The sequence below is a fragment of the Salvelinus namaycush genome, chromosome 3, assembly GCF_016432855.1.
Source record: "Salvelinus namaycush isolate Seneca chromosome 3, SaNama_1.0, whole genome shotgun sequence".
NCBI classification, from domain to species: domain Eukaryota; kingdom Metazoa; phylum Chordata; class Actinopteri; order Salmoniformes; family Salmonidae; genus Salvelinus; species Salvelinus namaycush.
In genome coordinates this window covers 25,617,888-25,641,266 of record NC_052309.1, presented here as the reverse complement: position 1 = coordinate 25,641,266, position 23,379 = coordinate 25,617,888, and the positions used below count along the sequence as shown (strand labels likewise).

At 44.2% G+C, this 23,379-nt stretch overlaps 2 protein-coding genes across 5 annotated transcripts in view; both read right to left on the bottom strand.

Moving 5' to 3' along the window:
• The window catches only part of LOC120045128 (THO complex subunit 2-like), an 80,841-nt gene extending 79,269 nt beyond the window's left edge, over positions 1 to 1,572 (bottom strand). For all 4 annotated transcript variants that reach the window (XM_038990024.1, XM_038990025.1, XM_038990026.1 and 1 more), the window contains exon 1: positions 1,496 to 1,572. In XM_038990024.1, coding sequence (XP_038845952.1) covers positions 1,496 to 1,560 — 65 coding nt within the window. In that variant the 5' untranslated portion in view covers positions 1,561 to 1,572. The remainder of the gene's footprint in view (positions 1 to 1,495) is intronic.
• Positions 1,573 to 2,543: 971 nt separating this feature from the next.
• Positions 2,544 to 16,580, bottom strand: LOC120045127 (cohesin subunit SA-2-like). The gene is made up of 34 exons (XM_038990023.1): positions 16,347 to 16,580; positions 14,787 to 14,905; positions 14,546 to 14,624; positions 14,259 to 14,414; positions 14,043 to 14,139; positions 13,566 to 13,642; positions 13,256 to 13,460; positions 12,881 to 13,032; positions 12,402 to 12,475; positions 11,727 to 11,850; positions 11,464 to 11,562; positions 11,283 to 11,362; positions 11,029 to 11,136; positions 10,748 to 10,856; positions 10,279 to 10,396; positions 10,020 to 10,123; positions 9,441 to 9,533; positions 9,195 to 9,284; positions 8,852 to 9,055; positions 8,493 to 8,563; positions 8,289 to 8,376; positions 8,097 to 8,177; positions 7,841 to 7,933; positions 7,481 to 7,655; positions 7,076 to 7,215; positions 6,880 to 6,981; positions 6,618 to 6,766; positions 6,305 to 6,433; positions 5,964 to 6,172; positions 5,056 to 5,284; positions 4,561 to 4,671; positions 4,312 to 4,438; positions 4,131 to 4,208; positions 2,544 to 3,901 (listed from the first exon to the last, which is right to left on the bottom strand). The coding sequence occupies exons 2-34, from the start codon at positions 14,828 to 14,830 to the stop codon at positions 3,878 to 3,880; spliced, it is 3,819 nt and encodes a 1,272-aa protein (XP_038845951.1). The 5' UTR covers positions 14,831 to 14,905; positions 16,347 to 16,580; the 3' UTR covers positions 2,544 to 3,877.
• Between the last annotated feature and the right edge of the window lie 6,799 nt (positions 16,581 to 23,379).

The window sequence follows — 23,379 nt, the reverse complement described above, 5'->3', positions numbered from 1 at the left end:
TAACGGTGTTTGATGGAGTCGAGGACTGGCCTGGACAGATTCCTGACAAGTTATTCTACACCGATCTCAACAATCCATTTCTCTATGGACCTCGAATTGTGCACGGGGGCAGTACCATGCTGAAAAAGGAAAGGGCATTCCCAAACTGTTGCCATAAAGTTGGAAGCACAGAATCATCTAGAGTGTCATTGTATGCTGTAGTATTAAGATTTCCCTTCACTGGAACTAAGGGGCCTAGTCCGAACCATAGAAAACAGCCCCAGACCATTATTCCTCCTCCACCAAACTTTACAGTTGGCACTACACATTCGGACATTCAGCTAGCATTCTCCTGGCATCCGCCAAACCCAGATTCGTCTATTGGACTGCCAGATAGTGAAGTGTGATAAATCACTCCAGAGAAAGCATTTCCATTGCTCCAGAATCCTTATGACGGCGAGCTTCACACCACTCCAGCCAACTCTTGGCATTGTGCATGGTGATCTTAGGCTTGTGTGCGGCCATGAAAACCCATTTCATAAAGCTCCCGACAAACAGTTATTGGGCTGACATTGCTTCCAGAGGCAGTTTGGAACTCTGTTGTGAGTGTTGCAACCGAGGACAGACAATTTTTTACAAGCTTCAGCGCTCGGCGGTCCCATTCTGAGCTGTTGTGGCCTACCACTCGCGGCTGTGCCGTTGTTGCTCCTCGACGTTTCCACTTCACAACATCAGCACTTCCAGTTGACCAGGGCAGCTCTAGCAGGGCAGAAATTTGAGTAACTGACTTTTGAAAGTCAATGAGCTCTTCAGTAAGGCCATTCTACTGACAATGTTTGTCTATGGAGATTGCATGGCTGTGTGCTCGATTTTATACATCTGTCAGCAACGGGTGTGGCTGAAACAGCCGAATCGACAAGTTTGAAGCGATGTCCACATTCTGTTGGCCATGTAGTGCATGTGAGCGAAAACCGCATGTTGTGATGCACATGCATGCAATACTAGTATTAGTTAGCTAACTCACTGGTCACTAAGTCAACTTGCCAAATAGATAGGTATATAGGTAGCTAGCTAACTATAGTAGGTAGCTACTAACATTAGTTAGAACGCACAGGGTCAACCATCAGGCTAGCCTGCATCAATAATAGCTGACTTGTTAGTCCACTGCACTGGCTTTCAGGGCTAAGCTAACTAGCTAGCTGCCTCGGAGGACAGACGGACTCAAAAGTTAGTTAGCTTGCTAGTTAGCATCTAATGGCCCGGGCCAGTGTTGCAGTACATTGATTGTACAAATGCTTTACCAAATTATTACTTCAAACAACATTATTGAACTGTAGCCAACTTTATCTTGCTATTATGAAATAGTTAGCACGCTAGGTTGGCTAATTCACGTCGCGAGTTAGCCCGGTCTTGTACAGGATAACTATTGGAACCGGTTGCATCGCTCAACAACCCTAATGGAAAACGAAATACCAAGACATTCGTCTTTACAATTTAACAATATAATACAACTTACAACTCGTGTTTTCCAGATTTTTCCCAGTTTTTGATCCAATCAGCAGAGATGATACGTGTCGCCATCTTCCCCCACAATACCACACATAGCCCGGATGTTTAGCTGAATGCACAATAATGAAAACTAGTGCATCGTGGGACGCCGAGTCAATTTGAGGTCTTCCAGTCAGTTTACCACAAATAAATGTTGGAAGCCTAAAATTACAACGCTACAATAATTAACGTGTAAGATTATATGTAGATTCGTGTAAAGATAATCAACTATGTTGTACAGATCCACTGGGTTTTATGCTTGCTTAAGCGTTTCTATCACTTCAAGTCGTCAGAGCATGTGTTCAGTACATGATGGTCATGTGATGCTAGGAGCCTCTCAATTTCAGTTTATGAACAGTATTCAGGCAAATTCATGGCAGAGGTGAGCACAAAGCATTTAAAGGTAAACTCCAGTTTACGTAACCACTTGTCAATTTATCCTATTGCCTGTCATGTCTCTTGTGATGATTTGTGTGTGGGCGTTTGTGCATACATAGAATTCTCACAACACATTATCCACAACCCCATTACTGTAACAGTGGCTTCTTTGGCTGGCTTATTCTTTAAAAAGACCCACATTCACCCCTTAGTGATCTACATGATCACCATCCCATTAATGACACCATTGTAGCAACCCCTGACACAGGTGATTCAAACTAGTCACACAACCAGTGACTATACTGCACTCTGTCCCGTAGACATTTCATTTCAGTGTAATAGGCCTACTAAATACTGGTAACACTTCATTGAAATCATCACACAATTGCAGGGGTTTATTTTGTTCAAAAAGTTACTGGTCTCGAGACATAAATACAAACCATAAATGGAACAGTGGACTTTGTAAATAGATTTTAAAAAGTTTCATATACATTTGAATATATATATAATATATGTATGTGTATACATACACATTTAGACATATGCACACACGTTCAGCAGTTCAATGCAAGGACAACAGAAAGGTAAATATCAAAACGACAGTATGAAGCCTACATAAAATTTAAGCAAAACAACTATGCATTCAAATAATTTTTTTAATTTGTCTAACATTGCTACAATGTAAATAATGAAAAATATACAATTCTCCGGTTTGTAGTTTTGTATTTAGATATAATATTTTAGCTTTTGAAAATGGAGAGGCTGTGTTTTAAGCTGTTGTGGCTGTATAAAACTATAATTTACAATATTCATGATTACAATTTTATTCCTCCAGAAAAGCTTGTTGGGAATCTGCAAACCAAAGTACATAGAGGTAAAGAAAAGTTATTAAAACAAAAATCCTTAGAAAAGACAAACAAAACATTTACCATTTAAATATAAATACAAATTCAAAGGTAAATTCTTATGCATAACTGCACATTAGTTAGGAGGTTAATTTAAACCAGTTTACATTCTATTGAACCTTTTCCTAAATTAGACTTCAAATTAACTAAAACTGAGCAAATATAAAATGAGCACCGATTCACAATATATTACACATTTTTATAATTGTATAATATATAATTATATATTATGATACCATAATAGCTAACCCAAACTCTTAAATGTGGTATTTTAGAAACATTCTATAACAAGCTCTCTTACAGACACAACACAGTGGTACAACAGAGAATATTTTGACCACTCTTTTATACAAACCCTCTGCACACTATACTTTTGTACCACTCTTCAAAAGCCACACAGCATTCAAAATCATCAAACCTTTAAAAGTGATTCAGAATTTAAACTAAGCTTGTCAATGGGTCAAATGGCATTTGGGCATTATCAGTTCACCAAGAGGTCTCACCTATAACATTGGAAAAAAGAAAAACTGCAGGCCACATCCATTATTACACACCAGAAATTCCATTACAAAGATTCATTTCTGTACTCTATATGAGTATTAACATTATTATAAAGTACTGATTTACATCTGATTGTCATTACAAAATACCTATAAATCAAAGTATTCTATAAGTTATAAAAGCAGGACAGACAAACCTCTAAAAATAATGACAGAGAGAATTCTGAGAACCCTGTATTTCATATTTGCGGTAAGGCCTTCCAACAATATGAAGACGTTTCACATTTTCTCCTACTGTATATGTTTTAATATATGGCTACATGTCATGCCAGATTTTATATTTTAAAAGTATGTCAGCAACTATGTATTTACATGAGACAAAAACATGCCCATTGATCGACAAAATAAAAGTGAACTTCAAACATGATGACGAATGTGCAACCATTGATAAGCAAATAGTCCCATGAGCTTCTTTTAAAACAATTCTCTACAGAGAATACTTCTTGTTATCAAAACATTTTCGGTAACAACACAGTGTCCTCTTCACGCAGATCTACCATAATCAGCTTAGAACATTGAAACATTGAGGACCTAAAAAGAAAGAAAATACTGCATTTAAATGTTTAGTTACTTGCTGTATAATATGGAAAAGAATGAGAGAATATGAGTATAGCCTTTCCATATGCATACCAAAGACATCAACTAGGTATCTGGACTTCACGTCGGCACTGCCACTGTTATTGTTGATCATATCGTTTGTTGTACGTGATATTTAACAAAGTAGATATCACTGTACTCTCAATAACAAACCAATACCCACCGAATCATCCATGATTGAAGAAGGATCAAAGTAGTCTGGCTTCAGCTCTGATCTCTCTCTGCGATTTTTAGATGGTGGCTAAACAATAAACAGCAAAGTAAGAAAGAAGAGACACCAAGGCAGTAATATTCATAAATGCACAACTTGTGAGAAAATAAACATCTTTATGAGTGTATTTTACCAGATCAATATCCATAGTGTCGAAATCCATGCCCTCGTTGAGATCTTCCAAACGGTCCTCTGATGACATCATTACATCCTCTACTATTGGCTCCTCATCATCCTCCATGAGTCCTGAACCGCGGCGGCTAGATGGTCAAAGACATGGCCACAAATTACTATATACATTACACATGTGGCAGCAAATGACAGTAAGTACTACACTGGGGTTGAAACACCACTGTGGCCTGGAAGAGAAGTGCAGTCTTACATTGCATTCTGCATGTGGCTCCTCATCTTCGCATACTGCATGCTGGCTCGCTCCTGCTGCTGCCGGGCCTCTGCCTGCTGTCTCTGGGCTAGCATCCAGGTCACCTGGGTACTGAAAACAGAGTCAGACACATTAATACAGACAGTCATACTTATTCAAACAAGAGGCGAACTACAGCAGTTTCATTGAAGATATCATTCATTGTGATAACATTGCATACATAGCTAAGTAACATTACATCATAGATTTTTACATTTTAGTTCTTTAGCAGACGCTCTTATCCAGAGCGACTTACAGGAGCAATTAGGGTTAAGTGCCTTGCTCAAGGACGCATTGACAGATTTTTCACCTAGTCGGCTCGGGGATTTGAACCAGCAAGTTTTCATTTACTGGGCCAACGCTCTTAACCACTAGGCTACCTGCCGCCCTACAATGGATGGCCAAAGATACTCATGAAAATCAAAAGGTGTTGAGCCATAAAAAGGTGTTCCATACTTGTAGTCCATGGGGGTCTGATGGTGGTGCTGTTGGGGGGGCAGCTGTTGGTGCTGCTGCTCTGATGTCATAGCATAGACACCCATGTAGCTCTCCTCTGGCCTCATTTTCTTGGGGTCCCTCAGCACAGTGGAGGTTAGATGTGGCGAGGGCGTCATCACTGGCGTCTGCACGTTCTGCTCCTGGTTCATCCACACTGCGTCTGTGCTGCAGCTGCTACTCTCCTCTGCTGCAATAGCAAGGGTTTCATAGGGTTGTTATACAGTGAGCAGACCACTCACTGCTCAGGTAGAGACATCTTAGCGTATTGGCTTGTTATAAAGCCAACGTCAGATAACATCTAGCAAACAATTCATTAATGTCTAATCTTCATTCGGCAAGTTATTTCCCCAAGTGAAAATCTAATCGCACAAAGCAGGTGGCATATTCTGGAACACAATTTGTTGTGTACACAGTGTACAAAACATTAGGAACACCTGCTTTTTACATGTCATAGACTGATCAGGTGAAAGCTATGATCCCTTATTGATATCACCTGTTAAATCCACTTCAAATCAGTGTAGATGAAGGGGAGGAGACAGGTAAAATAAGGATTTTTAAGACTTGAGACAATTGAGATATGGATTGTGTGTGTGCCATTCAGAGGGTGAAAGCATTGTTGGAAGCATTGGAGTTAACATGGGTCAGCAGCCCTGTGGAATGCTTTCGACACCTTGTAGTCCATGCTCCGACAAATTGAGACTGTTCTGAGGGCAAAAGGGAATGCAACTCAATATTAGGAAGGTGTTCGTAATGTTTTGTATAATTCAGTGTATATCATAACACTAAACATTGAGCTTTCAGGTTTAACACCAGCGTGTCACAGTATGTCGCCCATGCTGTTCTGTGGCTCGGTGTCGGCCCCTCACCTTCAGGCAGTTTCCTCTTTCCGGTGCTGGCTGGCTTGGCCTTCTTGGTCCTGATGCTGGAACTTCGGCTGCTGTAGCCGCTGATGACAGACATGGTGTCGTCGTCCCCTCCGGCCTGCAGGGAGTTCCTGTAGGAGATGAGGGGCAGCCAGCAGTCCTCTCGCTGCAGGGCCATCTGGAAGGTCATGAACCGCTCCAGGTAGAGGTGACTGCAGGGGACAGAGGACCACAAATCAACATCCATGATCTAGTGTAGCTGTGGTCTGTCTGGCTAAGGACAATACAGTCACTAATGAATTGACTGCACATAGGACTAAGTATAACAGTTTCCTCTGACTTACACAGTCTTCTTGTCCTGACGGAGAAGTTTGGAGGAAAACTCGCTGAGAATGTCCAGGAAGGCAAGGTTGAGAGGAGGGTTTCCCTCTCCCTGGGGACTGGGCTCCTTGAAGGCAAACTCGATTCCATCCCTGCAGCAAGTGTAGCACAAGACAAAATCTTTAGGAAGGAATGGATTGAAGTATTGAGCTGTAAATACTTTAACAGTTCTGGGAGGTTGAGAAGCCTCAAATAGAAGCATGCCTGCAGAGCTGTTAAACCTTTACGTATTGATTCCTACACAGGGGATGAGTTTCACATTTGCTGCAGGCTTACTTGTGTAACATGGCGATAGCCTCTCTGGTCTTCAGCTGATCCAGGCCAAAGGTCAACGAGAAACGTCGGGCCAGTTCTTTAATGCCGCAGAAGGACGACGACGAGCGGTCAAAGTTGCAGCCGAGGTCAGATAACATCTCATTGAAAAGCTAAAAAGAGAAAAGTGTTGCAACTTTTAAAAAACAAATCATCAAAACCACTCACATTGTCACAAAATGAAGACAATACTTTAACTGAATGTTAATTTCACCATAGCTCTTACCTGCTGCAAACTCAGAATAAGGGTCTTGGCACACTGGATCTTGTCAATTTGTCTTGTTTTACTCATCGTTTCCTTGATGATATCTCCATAGTCATTGTAGTACTAGAGAGAAAAACACACATTTCATTGATTAGGAATAGCACAACATAACATTTTTCTTTTAAAAGGTCTAAATATGGTTGGAGGCCAGACATACCCTCATGTACTGCTTGAAGATATCAGCTCCAGTGTTCATCTCCACTACATTGTAAATTATCAGTTTGCAGTACGCTGCCAGCAGGTTACGTCTCTTGTGTAAAGCCTCGATTTTACTGGCTTCATCATCTTGCTGCCCATCTGATAAAATTAAGAACACTGAGGTAACCGCTTGCAAAACTTTACCATTCCTGTCTCCATATAATGTGTTCGCTTTAACTCAGAAACAGCTCTGTTTTTTTAACTTGTGTGTGCACTATTCACATTAAAAGCCATTCTCAGACGTCTCGTGTTGTGACTAGCTGCCAGGTGGGCTGTGTGGATGTTTAGGCTGTGCTGTGTGTGTGTGGGGGGGGGGCTCTGTCTGGCCTGTGTTGTTACTGTCTGCCAGTGGGCTGTGTCTGACCTGTGCTGTTGTTGTCATCGTCCTGGTCGATAAAGACGTGGTCCAGGATGAAGTTGAGCAGCTCGGCCTGTAGGGGGGAGTCTGGCGTGTAGATCAGAGCCTCCAGCTGCTCCCGGCCCGACGACACGATCTGGTGGCTGAAGATCATCAGGGCGTCACACAGGATGGTGAAGGCCTGGAACACAGTCAATCAATCAATCAATCAATCACACAACACCCGTCCACGTCAACAGCTGTCACACAGTGCTTTACGGTAATCCAGGAAAATACAACAGAGCAGCAACTCCTCAGCACTCACTTAACAGTGAACACACAGCTACACAGTCAGGGAACAGACTGACATGACGTAGGACAACCCACCTGCTCTTTGACAGTGGTGTTGACACTGGTGAGGTAGCGTTGACACATCAGACAGAAGGCCCTCATCTGCTTCCTCAGGGTGACCATGTTCCCCTGGAAACCAACAGATTTTCTCAGTATTCACTACTCACTATTTACTCAGTAAACCACATTCATTTTACAGACACAACTTGTAACTCCGCCACACAGGGGTGTATAGTCACAACCATTGGTAGACACTGGAGTCATTAGTCACTGATAACAACAGTGTGTGTACCTTTGTGGAGCTGCCCTCTGAGACCTTGGCTAGGTGCCACAGAATGATGTAGTGTGTGCACTGCATCGCATGAATTACAATCTGGGAAAAAGAGAGTATTACAAGGTAAGTGATAGTAAACAGTGGAGATGAATGTCAAACATTTCAGGGGTAGGTGGGTTTGAGGGGATAACAGGGTTATGGTTTAGGTACCTGCTCAGGCATATCTCCATTCTGAAGTCCTGTGTTTAGTAGCTTATAGTTGCTGGTGAACAGGTCCCATTTAGAGAGGTCATGTGCACTGAAGAGGAGAGAGAAACACAGAATCTAGTCAGATAAGGAGTTATGATTTATCTACCGTTCATTGGCAAATGTTTGGATTACACATTACTTGTTTAATCTTGCTCAAGGCCTTACTTGTGGAACGCAGTGATCCTCTTTAGTGTGGACAGGACCTGGTAGGCATCATCCTCATCTGGTTCCTCACCCTGAAACAACAGATAACTAGGTTGTGAAATCCTACATAGCCTTGTATCACTCAATTTAGTCCCAGTTTCAATTAACACGAATCTGAGTACTACCCTAGAATACTCATTTTTCTTTGACAAATAATCTACAAAGATTAAAGACAGGCAATGTCCTTATGCTTTGCCAAATCTGCCATAGAAGTTCTCAATCTGACAGACTGCTCAGTCTCTTAGCCACTCAGCCAGCTAAACATAGAATTAAATAGAATACAATAGACATTGTATGTATCTCTATGCATCTGTGCCCACCTCCAGCAGGAAGTCCTCCAGGAGTCTGTTGAACTTGTCCACCAACTCGTCCAGTAGCTGGGACCTGGCGATGTCCACCCTGTTGAAGATGGTGAACTCCTCGTTGCAGAGAGCGTGGTAGGTCATGGAGCACGCCTCCAGCACGTCAGTCTCTATGTGCTTCTCCACCACCTCCCTGATCTGACGCAGCAATGACTCCAAGTGCTGCACACAAACAGAGGACAAAGGGATGCGAGGTCTCAAACTATATTCTGCCACAATGGCCATGTGAATAATTGACTGTTAACAATCTAAGGTGCGGTAGGATTAGTTACGGTCCAGGAATATCAGATGATTCACAAACCTTTTCCAATCGACCAGTGGTGTAGATTTCCAGGTCAAAGAACTGCGGTAGCTGCAGTAAGTTGGTCACCTTCTCAGCATCAACGGAGTACTGTGAGGGTAAGATGGAGGGTGAGGGCAGCTACAACAAGAGACCTAGCATTGAGTAATACTGCATCATTCTGGCAGTCCCAGGGGTTGAGTTCTATATAGAAGCTGTGTATAGACTATAAAAAGTGACAGTCATGTACACAACTTGATAACTGACCTTGGCCAACAACAGAGGCAACGCCACAGCAAAGATCTCCGTGATTCTCGTCCGGTCATCCAGCTGGGTTTTCTTTTCTTTCGCTGTCAGGACCTAGGAGGATTTTCAGAAGAGCACAATCACATCACAATCATGAGAATGGCATACCTAGAAAAACTTCCAAAAGGACTCATTTAAGGTAAAAAGGAGTTAGAGCACTCAACAAAAAAAGGCAGAACCGTCAGTCACCTGTTAGCATCCTGTACAATGGATTAAAGTGAGCAAAAAGTAATCAATCTCTGGCTTTTTTTGTTGAGTGCTCCATCTCCTTTTAACCTCAAATTAGTACTTTTGGAAGTTTTTCTTGGTAAGCCATTCTCGTGATTTTTGTCATTGAACACCCCTCCTTTCCTTTGTTTGCTAAAGCGCAACGGCCCACCTGAGCTCACATTACAATAATGTTATATGAAAGGTTTTTATAAAACCTCATATCTGAGTGAATGTTCAAACATGCCTTCTGAGAATAAAGCCTTGAGAGCTCACTAGTACTGGAGTTGACCGCTGAGAGGCTTACATTGGAAAATGCCAAGCAGCACTCACCCTCTTCCCAGTGCCTCTGCCCACTGGAGGGTGGCACTCACAGGCCTGGCGGATGGCACACAGCATGATCTCGATCAGGGCAGTCTCCTGGTGGTCTGTCAGGGCTGGACAGGACAAAACATGTTGAGACATGACTGTGTGTGTGTGTGTGTGTGTGTGTGTGTGTGTGTGTGTGTGTGTGTGTGTGTGTGTGTGTGTGTGTGTGTGTGTGTGTGTGTGTGTGTGTGTGTGTGTGTGTGTGTGTGTTGCTCCTCCTTACCTTCCTCCCCTGGCATGGGCTCATCCAGCAGCAGGCTGATCATGCTCTCCCAGTCTTTGAGCAGCTCCCCTGCACACTCCCACAGGCTGTCCACCAGGTAGGCCCCGTGCTCATGGAGCTGCAAACGTTCAGAGGTTATCACAACTGAAACACGTCACTAGTCACTTTACCCCTACCTATATGTTCATAGCTACTTCAACTACCTCGTACCCCTGCACATTGGCATGATACTGGTGCTCCCTGTATATAGCCATGTTATTCACTGTGTATTTATTTGTCGAGTCACTACTGTATCTCTATTTTTGTTATCATTAACTCTTATTGTTGGGAAAGGGCCCATAAGTAATCATTTCACAGTTAGTCTACACATGTTGTTTACGAAACATAACAATTTAAAATGTGATTTTGATTTGTGCCCCAAGTAGGTCACTTCAAACACAGACAGACTCTTCATGGAGCCTGAACACACCTCACTCTCCAGGAAGAAGAAGACGGTGGTCTTGATGAGGTTCCCATTGAGGCTCTGCCTGCCCCTCCTGGGCATCCCTTCCTCCTCTGGACCTCGATGGCTGAAGAGCCTATGGACATGGCAACATTGAGGTAAGGTTAAATGCAGCTGGATAATTCCAAAAATATATATCTGTTTCTCAGCCTTAAGGCATTACCAACCCAAATAGGGCTTTAATCACAATTTCATAGGAGTATTTTTCAGCTTCCACCACAGCTTTAGAGAGCCAGTGTGAGACCTACTTCTTATAGAGGAATTCTCCTGCAGCCACAGCCACAGGTCGATGGGCAGAGTAGACCAGATGGTAGACACTCTCACAGTCCTCTGCTGTCAGGACCTCATCACTGCTACTGCAAGGTGACAACAACACACAGGTCTGTAAGGTCTCATCGTCATCGGCGAAGGGTCAGGAGTGCATGGAGGGCTGGACACTAATACGTGGGCTAACGTTATGAAGGATGAGCAATTATAGACATTTGTAGACAAGGTTACTCACTGCAAGACAAGAGTCAGAAGTTTTATGGCTTGCACTGCAACATCATACTCCTTATCCAGAGCCATCGACACAATGCGGTCCTGTCAATGACAGTAAAGTCAACATCTGGCCAACCATGATGTGTGTATGTTATGTACAGGATTTCCCAGTCAGTGGTGTGATGGGGGAGCGTCTGACCTACCTTGAAGCGGCTGGTGAAAAGCTCCAGTCGAGTGTTGAGCTCCCGGTTATAGTACAAGCCCTGGAGCGCAGTCAGACACCTGAGACGCACTTCTCCTTGCTGCAATCACAGGGAGGACAATGTTCAAACCACAACGTTCAAACCTCAATGCTGTAGCTTTTCAACTCTGATAATATACCTACTGTTGAAACACACAGTAAATGACTACCCGCAACATGCTTTACAACTCCCACAAATGTGATTTGACATATTGCATGGCTCACCTTGTCATGCATGGTCCATCCAACATACTTCAGATAACTGTCATTGAGAAAAGCATCGCTGTACATCTTCATCCATACCCCAATCTCCTCAATGCAGATTGCCCGGACCTCAGCTATGGCATCGCTGATAAACAGAGAAATGTCCAGACTTATTCACAGCCCCCATTACGCTCAATGATCAAATCAATTATTTGATATCTTACGGTAGGGCAGTAAACATTGATTTCATTAGAAAGGCTTAAGTGGTACAGCCAGAGGCAGTTCTACTTAGATCAGATATCAGTGCATCATGGTGTGCCATGATGAGCTGTTCGGCCTTAGCAACCGTTGCTGCCTGTTGTTTAACACAAGAGGGCACCCCAAAGCCTTGGAACAGCTCAGTGAAAGACCAGCCTGCACATCTCAGAACTGCTGTTAGCCTTCCATGCATCTGAAGTCTCGCTCAATGTCAGTACCTGAAGTTGGTTTTCACACAGTGATCAAACTCTCTGACATCAAGTGAATGCACCCACAGTTCTCTTTTTAGACCCCTCTTTAAAAATCTACTACAAAAATACCCTTCATAATACCCACCCTAAAACAATACAGAATAAAAATATATAACACATAATCCATTACAGTTGTAATTTAATAAATTGTTCTGTACGTAGAAAGATGACAAGTTGCAATACATACCGATATCTGTGAACAAACACTCCTTTAAAAATCGCATTCATCATGTTTTCAATTTCGTCTTGATTTTCTTGAAGCTGAAAAGAGGAGACATTTCAAATTGAAAATGATTTTTACATATCTAATGGAAAGAAGTGGAGGGCGCACAACGAACGCGAGTCGAGGTGCAGCCAAAAAACTAAATTATAATTGAAAAGGCGCAACGCTCACTCACCATTAAAATCATATTTTACTTAAACAACTATTAAAAGTTTGACGTTTCGGACTTCATCGATGGCCTTCATCAGAAATTGGTTATCAAGCTTTTAGTTGTTTAAATAAAATAATGTTTTAAAATGGTGAGCGAGCGCTGTGCCTTTTCCTTTTCAAAAATGTAATTTCTAAATGGTCAGTTTTGAATTGTTAGGACCAGGTAAGGTTACCCCTCCCTACAACAGCCGTAGGGAAGAAACGGTTGAGAGACACCAGAAGAACCCACTCACCTCTTTACGCTTCTGTAACAGGAGCTCTAGCCTATCATTGGCCCTCTTGGCCATGACCTTGTTCCTCTCTGCCTCATACTGCCTCTGAGTGTTGTCCATGTTGATGCTCAGGTTCAGAGCCACGTTCACCAAGGCTGTCATCAATTTCATGGCTGGTAGAGACAAGGACTCACTTGAGTGACATCTACTAATTAATAAGGCACTATTTATGCAGACCTGCCATCAAATCAAGGTATATTCAATAGGCCTACATATAGACACACAGTGTTACCCTTATAAAAGATAGCACTAAAATACATCAAGCTAGTAGTTTAACAGTCGTTTAACTACAGTCTTCCCTCAACTGCCCAGAGTCTCTATTGTGTTAGTACTGACCTGCCAGTGTGCTGGTGTGTCTGAAGGCTCGGACCTGCGAGTCAGACAGGCCCGTGAGCAGCGAGATAACTGTGTCCATCATGTACTCGTCATAGATTATGCTGTACTGACACTGCCGCACCAGCACCCCGATAAACTCACAGAAGCTCGACTTGAACTTCTTCCACAGTGGCCCTGCCATGGTTAACGGGTAGTCCCCACTGTCCTATTTGATAACAGAGAGAAAGAAAGCGGGAATAATGTTTAAATATACGCTATAGACAGAGAGGCATAAATAACGATGTACAGTAAGTGTACAATCAGAAAGTACCTCGTCAAATTCCTCTGTCATCTTCCTGATGATCTCAGAGTTTTGCATGTGTCTGAACATCTCTGCACTGACAGCACCTGTAGCAAAACAAAAAATAAGAACAAAAAATCTTAGCTTGTTTAATCATCACAAGTAATGGATGCAAAATGATTTAGAAAAGTCCTTCACAGCAGATCGTATTCTATTCAATACACTCTGGGAGCCTTCACAGCAAATTGTATTCTATTCAACAATTATATTCAATACACTCTGGGAGCCTTCACAGCAGATTGTATTCTATTCAACAATTCTATTCAATACACTCTGGGAGCCTTCACAGCAGATTGTATTCTATTCAACAATTCTATTCAATACACTCTGGGAGCCTTCACAGCAGATTGTATTCTATTCAACAATTCTATTCAATACACTCTGGGAGCCTTCACAGCAGATCGTATTCTATTCAACAATTCTATTCAATACACTCTGGGAGCCTACCTTTACAACCGGAGCACTGGATGAAAAAGTTGATCAAGTCCAGGAGTGCAATGTCTCGATCATTCTTGTAAGACTCAATCCAGTCATCAACGATGGACTAAAAGAAAAAACACCAATTAGCCATCACTTAAATATGAAAATAGTACTATCAACAACATGCATTGAGAATGACTACTTTATTACCCTATCCTTCTAATTAAAATAGTTTGAACCAACCTGTGTGGCACTCTTCCCCATCTTCACCACCTCGAACAGGGTCATGCTCTCCATCCCATTCTCCTGGTGGTGGCCATTCACCCCGCCAAGGCCAGTACCCTTTGCTCCACCACCCTTCCCCTTCTCTCCAGGGGTTTTCTTCCCCTTCCTTCCACCCTACAACAGACAGGAATACCGTCTAAGTGTTAGTGTACATTGTGTGTGCACAAATGTAAAGTAGTAGGTGACCATATCCATTTAATTATGGATGTCTTGTGTTGATAGAGGATTTTACAAGCAAGTCTCACCTTTCCTTTCCCAAGCTTTGCATTCTTGACATCAGGGTCCTCAAGGTCTGTGTCAGAGGATAACTGTGTATCGGTCTCTCTGTTCAGAAAACAAAAATAAGTTATTGTAACAATACACACAGAACAAGTTTGAAGGTCTATCTATGCAATACAAAGTGTATGTCCTCTGTATCTTCACGGTTTGCAAAAAAATAAGGTAATACAATTTGCATGTTACTTTACACATCTAAGTTATACTTACTGAGGAAACTGAAACTCTGTGTGCAACTCTTGTGCTGCTATCATTTCTTTAACATTTTCTGGACCCACTCTAGTAAGTATTGACTTCTCAGGACCCACCAAAATGTAGACTAATACAACCTAGAACATATGAAAAGAAAGGTCAAACTTTCAAAAGGACAAAGATGGTATTATGCCTATGTATAACTTAACGTGTGTGTAGGTTGATGTGTAACAAGTATCATGGATTAACAGTATAAATAAGAAGTGAGGATAACCAATTCTGTTTGCACACTCGGCAGTTTACAATTGACTGCTGAAGAGATGTATTCATTAGTCTGATTCCGTTGCAAAACGTTTGGTCTGTTGCTAACCGTTTTGCAACGGAACCCGTTCACGCCAAACAGAAAATTATTTGCAACGAAAACGATAGGTTTTTATTGGACAACTGCAGGTAGGTCCCTTTCCTTTTCATTTGTGTCCGTTAGGTTCCTTTAGTAAACGGTTTCCGTTAGAAAACGTTTTGCAACAGACGAATGAATACACCTTCCAGATGTAGCTTGCTACTGTTACCTGGGAAAATAGAATAACATGACACTGGACGTAGAACCAGAAGACAACAGCAGACTTTACAAATGGAAATAGGGGGGAAATCAGTTATGAAGCCAGCAACAATTATTCACGAGAAAGCTAGCTAAACGAGATAGCTAATGTTGGGCCATTCGGAAAGCTGCGTCAGCAAACGTCTTTACATATGAGAATCACGAACTAAATAACACCTCGTCGACTTCAAACAACAACAAAAAAATCCCTACATTATGACGCCTAACGTTACTCCAGGGCTGCAACAGACGTTCTTAAACTACTCCATCTTTGTTCATTGATTGATGTCGGCGAATGGAAGGTTGGCTAGTAACGTAGCTATGCATTCTGCGGCTGTCAGACAATGTAGTAAATGTAACTGTAAAACAGTTAAACAAAACCAAGAAGTATGCAACTCTAACGACATGTAAGAACAATAAATGTCATTCAGTTAGCTACACATATTTTCAACATAGCTAACGTTACGCCAAAAACAAGCTATTCTTGATAGGGTACAATCCTCTTCCGTGTAAACAATGTTTGACGTCCTCCATCTTTGCCAGCTAGCTGGCTACCATTACTGTAGTTAACTATCTTATAGTTAACTAAGAGACGGGTTAACTATAAACAAACACACGCATTATGTGTTATGGTGATCGCAAGACGATTTAGGTAACGATTCCGACTTAAATCAGGCAAAGTCGCTGCACACATCATGGTGAAAGAGCTAACTAGCTAAATAACTTAGCTACCATGTACTAGCGTGCTAATATATAACGTTACAGTCAAGGGACACGTCAATATGGTTTGATGATTAAGTTAACTGCTAGCTAGTTAATTTGCGACAAAACCGCTACTTAAAATCCCAGTTCCTTATTGTATCTAGCTAACATGAATTGTCCTAGCTACATATAGCTAATAACTTGCTAGTTTATTCAACATTACTAGCAACACAGCTAACGTTAGCTCCCAGATTGTTATCCGCCATTTTACAGCTTACCTCGTTGTTTGACTCAAATACTGTAATCAACCATCAAAATAATCCAGATGTTTCTGAAATTGTCTCGCTGGAACGTTTATTAATTTTTAAATATATAATTGGCTATTTACCACTCTCTTAAATGTAGATTTGGTTAATCTGATTCCTGAGCTATGGCTATTATTTTTCTCTGCTAGCTAGCTAGCTAGCATGGCTCAGTTTGTTGTCGATGGATTCGTGTCGTCGATGGCGCACCACCTGTCGGTCAAATTGAACAGTACACTTGCCCGCAACTCATTTTCATACAAAACTAATAGGACATGGACATAACACAGACTGTTGTTGATGATACAAAATACTGAGAACCATACACATTTAGCCTGGTCTCATAGACTAGACGTAACATAGTAAACGTAAATACGTGTCACTCAAATTTGTATAATATTGTAATGACCTGGCTAAGATCATAAAGGAACAATTGTCCAGACAGAGGTTTGAGTTTACGAATTTACAGGTTTATTAAGCCAACTCCACACAGGCTACTGTTTGGCCGTAGCCCACGCCAAATAAATGAAAAATTCCCTATAAAACAACCTTGACATTATCTTGTGAAGACCAGACATTAGAGAGAGAACAATGGCTAAACATGGTCTTAACTTGCAATGCTCCATTCCCTCGGAACGGCATGCCATGAGGACCATAGGCAGGTGCTTGCCCCAGTCACGCTGGTGTTTGGCAGAGACAATGGCCAGCTGCTGTCCAAGCATTTTGTTGAAGCACTCCACAAGGCCATCACTTTGAGGATGGAGAGGAGTAGTGCGGTTCTTGTGCATACCCAGCCTCTCACACATGGTGGCGAACACACTGGAATCAAAGTTTCTGTCTTGGTCGCTGTGGGTGGACACCGCAGCTCCAAACCTGCTGAACATCCCCGCTGTCAGGGTGTCAACGATGGTCTCTGCCTCCTGGTCAGGCAGAGCATAGGCCTCGGGCCATTTTGTGAAATAGTCCATGGCCGTGAGCACCCAGCGGTTTCCACTGTCTGTGGTGGAGAACGGCCCAACTACACCCACTCCCACCCTCTCCATGGGAGCCCCAACTGGGAACTGTTGGAGCTGAGCATGAGAGCAGGCTGGAGGGCCCTTTCTCGTTGTACAGTTGTCACAGCGGTGCCAAAAGTCCTCCACATCCCTCTGTGTTGCCCCCAGTAAAAGCCCTGATGGAGGCGGCGGAGTGTTTTTGTGACCCCAAAGTGTCCAGTCCCCACCTGGGCCAGCACCCCACCCATACCTACATTGCTTGCATCTGTGTCCAGGATAAAGGGCAAGGTGAGGTCAGGGGGGGCGAGCACGTGGGCCTCGATCAGTGCACGTTTGAGGGTGTTGAAGGCCTTCTCGCATTCCACTGTCCAAGTGAAGGTCTTGTCCTTCATCAGCAGGCGGTTCAGGGGAGCAGCGACGTTTGAGAAGCCCCGTACAAACCTCCTGTAGTACATGGCCAGGCCCAGGAAGCTCTTCAGCTGATGCTGGTCGGTGGGGGTGGGCCAGTCTCAGACAGCCCCCACCTTGTCCTCCATGGTGCTGATACCCTCCTTCCTCACTCGATGACCCAAGAAGGACACCTCTCTCCTCATGAAGTGGCACTTCTCGGGGTGGAGCTTCAGGCCTGCGGCAGCCACCCTCTCCAGCACATGCCGTAGCGCCCCCAGGGCTAATTGGAAGGGGCTGCCATGGGCCAGGATGTCGTCGAGGTATACCAGACACTGCTGTCGGGGGATGCTATCCAGCACCCTGTCCATCAAACACTCAAAAGTAGCTGGAGCGTTGCACAGGCCGAAGCACAGGACCTTGAACTGCCAGTGTCCTCTGTAAGTGGAGAACGCAGTTTTGTCTCTGGCCTCTGGGGAGAGGGGCACATGCCAGCCAGTAGCCACTGCGGAGGTCTAGTGAGGAGAACCAGGAGGACCCCCTAACCAGGTCCAGCGACTCATCGATACGTGGTATGGGGTATGAGTCCTTCCTGGTTAACTCATTCAGCCACCTGTAGTCCGTACAGAACCTCAGCTTGCCCCCCTTCTTAGGAACCATGACGACTGGCACTGCCCAGGGGCTGTCTAAGGGCTCGACAAAGTCTGCCCGCTGCATCTCCAAAACAGCCTTGTCTGCCGCCTCCTGGCGTGCCAGCGGGCTACGGCGGAGACGCATCTTGATGGGCCGAGCATCACGTGTGTCGATCTCATGCTGCACCAGATGAGTCTGACCCACCTCTTCCTCACTCAGTGCAAAGCTGTCTCTGAATTAAAACAGCAACTGCCACAACTGTTCCTGCTGCTCGGGGTCAAGACCAACACAGTTCCTCCCCCATATTGGGCGCAGCCCAGGCTCACAGAGGGATGTGTCATGGAGGTAGCTGAGGGAATGTAACACACAGCCGTAGGTGACAAAGGGGCTGTGGAAAAGTCACACACAGATGGGGGGAGGGCAGCCATGAGTCTCTGCTGCTTTAACTGTTTGAGTAAAGGGGTTGTTGGGTTGTGTGAATGTGATATTAGGGGGGGGGGGGGCATAGTGACTGCCAGCCCTCTCTGGAAGCTCAGTGTGCCCCCATTTAGGTCTAACTGGCAGCCTGTGCCCCTAAGAAAGTCCAACCCCAGGATACAAGGGTCCCGCACAGCCGCCACCCACACAGAATGACGCACAGTCCTGCCCCCTACTGCCAGAGTCATTATTCCCTTCCCTTTCATGGGTGCCAGCTCACCTATGACTGTGCAGAGCTGCACAGTTGTGGGCTCAAACTAAGGCACGATATCCGGCCTCACCAGGGTTACTGTTGATCCAGTGTCCACCAGGGCAGAGCAGGGCACCCCCTTCACAGTGACAGGGACATGACAAAAGTCCCCAACACAGGTCCGCCCCACCACAACAACAGGCTCCATCCGCTTGCCCTCGTCTACTTCTGGGAGACGTGAAGCCTTGCTCCCCTGTCCGCGTCGATGGGCTCCTCCTGAAGATGGTGTTGGTTGGGAAAGAGAGCCAGGGGTCTGCACTGCCCCGTATATGCGGACCCCGAGCCGTTTCCCTGAGCTCTGGGGAACATGGTGCAATCCCGGTGCAGATGGCCTGGCTGGCCACACCTCCAGCAGACCTTGGGACCAGGGTGTGTGTTTCGTGCCGCCTGTAGCGACACAGCACGAATGAGTTCAGTCATTTCAGCCACCCATGCAGGCTTTTCCGGCTCTGGGCTGCTCTGCCCCCCAGTCCGCACAGTGGGTCTGTCTCCCTGCACCCCCACCGAAGCCCCAGCTGAAGCCCCAGCCCACACGAGCTCCCTCTCCAAAGCCATCTCCAAGGCTATCTGCAATGACTCAGGATGAGCCAGCTGGGTCTGTATGCGCAGCTCCGTAGGAGAGAGCGCCTGTATGAACTGGTCCCGTACTAGTTCGCTCTCCACGGAAGGGGCATGTGAGCATATGCCCGCCGAGAGAGGCTCTCAATGTCATTAGCTTGCACCCGTAGTGGCTCTCCAGGCATCCTGCGTCTATCACTCAGTTCGGAGCGCACCAGCCCGGGCTCTACACACTGTCCAAAGTGCCTCCTCAGTGCTCCCACTAAAGTCCCATAATCACGTCTGTCCTCGGGGCTAATCAGTATCAAACAGGACAGAGAATAATTCGTGAGGCACAAAGCCAACTGCAGTGCCCTATCTTCATTCGACCACCCCCCAAAATGTACTAACAGTTCAAACTGAGCATGAAAAGCTTCCCAATACGCCTTACCGGAGTACTTCGGTGTCTTAACAGATACGGACACAATCGGGAACTGGGCGCTGCCATGTTTGTTTACATCCTGAGCCCCAGATTCCTTGTCCCGCAGCGTTGACGTGACCCCTTTGGTCTGCCCACAAGTATCCGTGCGAAGCAGTCGACGAAGCACTCATGCCCGCTTCAGCCGCCATCATTCTAGCGGTCTCCCTCAATTGGCATCTGTGCTCCGATGCCCTGGCGATCTCCTCAGCCAGATGCTCCGACGTCCATGCACAAGCTCCTCCTTGGCCATAATCGTCCCCTACCTCCACCTTCACTTTCTGATTCCCTTGAAGCATTTTCAACCCCCGTACTCACGTACATTAGCTAGCCACTTCGTCAGTTACCTAGCTGGCTAACTTTTATCTACGTTTTTACTTCTGACACCAATGTAAGGACCTGGCTAGGTCATAAAGGAACAATTGTCCAGACAGAGGTTTGAGTTTACGAATTTATGGTTTATTAACCCAACTCCACACAGGCTACTGTTTGGCCGTAGCCCACACCAAATAAATGAAAGATACGCTATAAAACAACCGTGACATTCTCTGGTGAAGACCAGAAATAAGAGAGAGAACAATGGTTAAACATGGTCTTAACTTGCAATGCTCCATCCCCCACGCTACTCCACCAACCACCAAGATGCCCGGCATCAGAACATTCCAGGAATTCCCCCACGAACACTGGGTACTGGTAAGTACAACACAACCAACTAATAGCATAGCACACAGCTGTCTGTGCGGGTCGCTACAATACGTTACAATTGGTATGGTTACTTAAGACAGAAGGTTACTTATAGGGTGGTTGGTCGGAAACGTCTAGCAACCCGAAGGTTGCATGTTCGAATCTCATCACAGAGGAGTATAGAGTGCAGGAATGTGTCCTATAAGGAGCATTGGTGGCAAATCTGATGGCTGAATGGTAAAGAACATCTAGCCACACGAGAGCACCCTTACCTGCCGATCTATAAATGATGTCTCCGTAATCTAGTATGGGTAGGATGGTCATCTGAATCAGTGTTAGTTTGGCAGCTGGGGTGAAAGAGGAGCGATTACGATAGAGGAAACCAAGTCTAGATTTAACTTTAGCCTGCAGCTTCGATATGTGCTGAGAGAAGGACAGTGCATCGTCTAGCCATACTCCCAAGTACTTGTATGAGGTGACTACCTCAAGCTGTAAATCCTCAGAGGTAGTAATAACACCTGTGGGAAGAAGGGCATTCTTCTTACCAAACCACATGACCTTTGTTTTGGAGGTGTTCAGAACAAGGTTAAGGGTAGAGAAACCTTGTTGGACACTAAGAAAGCTTTATTGTAGAGCATTTGCCACAAAATCCGGGGAGGGGCCAGCTGAGTATAAGACTGTATCATCTGCATATAAATGGATGAGAGCGCTTCCTACTGCCTGAGCTATATTGTTGATGTAAATTGAGAAGAGCGTGGGGCCTAGGATTGAGCCTTGGGGTACTCCCTTGGTGACAGACAGTGGCTGAAACAGCAGATCTTCAGATTTTATACACTGCACTCTTTGAGAGAGGTAGTTAGCAAACCAGGCCAAAGACCCCTCAGAGACACCAATACACAAAAATGGAATGGTCTACCGTATCAAAAGTTTGGGCCAAGTCAATAAAAATAGCAACACAATATTGCTTAGAATCAAGGGCAATGGTGACATTATTGAGGACCCTTAAGGTTGCAGTGACACATCCATAACCTGAGCGGAAACCAGATTGCATACCCGAGAGAATACTATAGACATCAAGAAAGTTTTTCCCAACACTTTTGATAAACAGGTCAAAATAGAAATAGGCCTATAACAGTTAGGATCAGCTTGATCTCCATGTCCCTCTGACATGTGAGAGAATCTGCAGTTGTTGCCGAACACACACTGGCCTGATGCAAAGGACAAAAATATAAGTATTACACAGATAAATCGTAAGGGTCTTTAATTCACACGACATGTTCCTTGTATCTTTAATTGTCGTCTTTACCAGTCTTTAGAAACCTCATGCATGGTTTCTTAGTCCGTTCATCATACAGGATAGCTGCTGTATCTGTGATGAGAGAAGATGTGTCAATGTGTACATTAAAATCTACAGCCTATTGCCACAAGTATGTCCGATGATAAAAACAACTGCAGAGATAGGGTCACTGTCAATTCTTTTTAGAAAAGGACTTGAACTGAATTGCATTTTATAACATCCATCTGAATTTAATCACTTTTGATAAACAGGGCAAAATAGAAATAGGCCTAAAACAGTTAGGATCAGCTTAATCTCCCCTTTAAATAAAGGACGAACTGTGGCTGCCTTCCAAGCAATGGGAACCTCCCCAGAAAGGAGAGAACGGTTAAAAATGTTGGAGATGGGCTTGGCAATGATAGGGGCAGCAACCTTAAAGAAGAAAGGGTCTAAACCATCTGACTCAGATGTTTTTTGGGGGTCAAGTTTAAGGAGCTCCTTTAGCACCTCAGACTCAGTGACTGCCTGCAGGGAGAAACTTTGTAGCGGGGCAGGGGGAAAAGAGGGAGAAGCATCGGGGATAGTCGCATTAGAAGTGGTGGGAGATGAGGAAATGTTGGACGGGCAGGGAGGCATGGCTGAGTCAAAGAGGAATCCTGACTTAACGAAGTGGTGATTAAAGAGCTCAGCCATGTGCTTCTTGTCAGTAACAACTACATCATCAACATTAAGCGACATGAATGGGACAACATTCCACAGGCCACAATCAACAGCCTGATGATCAACTCTATGTGAAGGAAATGTGTCGCACTGCATGAGGCAAATGGTGGTCACACCAGATACTGACTTAGCTTAAAAAAAGGTATCTGTGACCAACAGATGCATATCTGTATTCCCAGTTATGTGGAATCCATAGATTAGGGCCTAATGAATTTATTTCAATTGACTGTTTTTCTTATATGAACTGTAACTCAGTAAAGTCTTTGAAACAGTTGCATGTTGCATTTATTTTTGTTCAGTATAAATCTAAAAAGGGATTCAATTGGATCTTTTTTATACCAATCTACACAACCTATTCTGCATTTTTGAAGTGCAAGATTTTTTTTGAATAATTTTCAAAATCAAAAAAAAAATAAGGATGTATTGATTGCGTATTTCTTCACACCCTATGCCGCCACCACAATAGTGGAAAATACAAAGGGATCAACAACATTGCATTCACTTCACATTACTGGCCTGTTTGACAAAGTGAAAAGGAAGCCCGTGTTTTAAAAAAATCCACTCCAAATCAT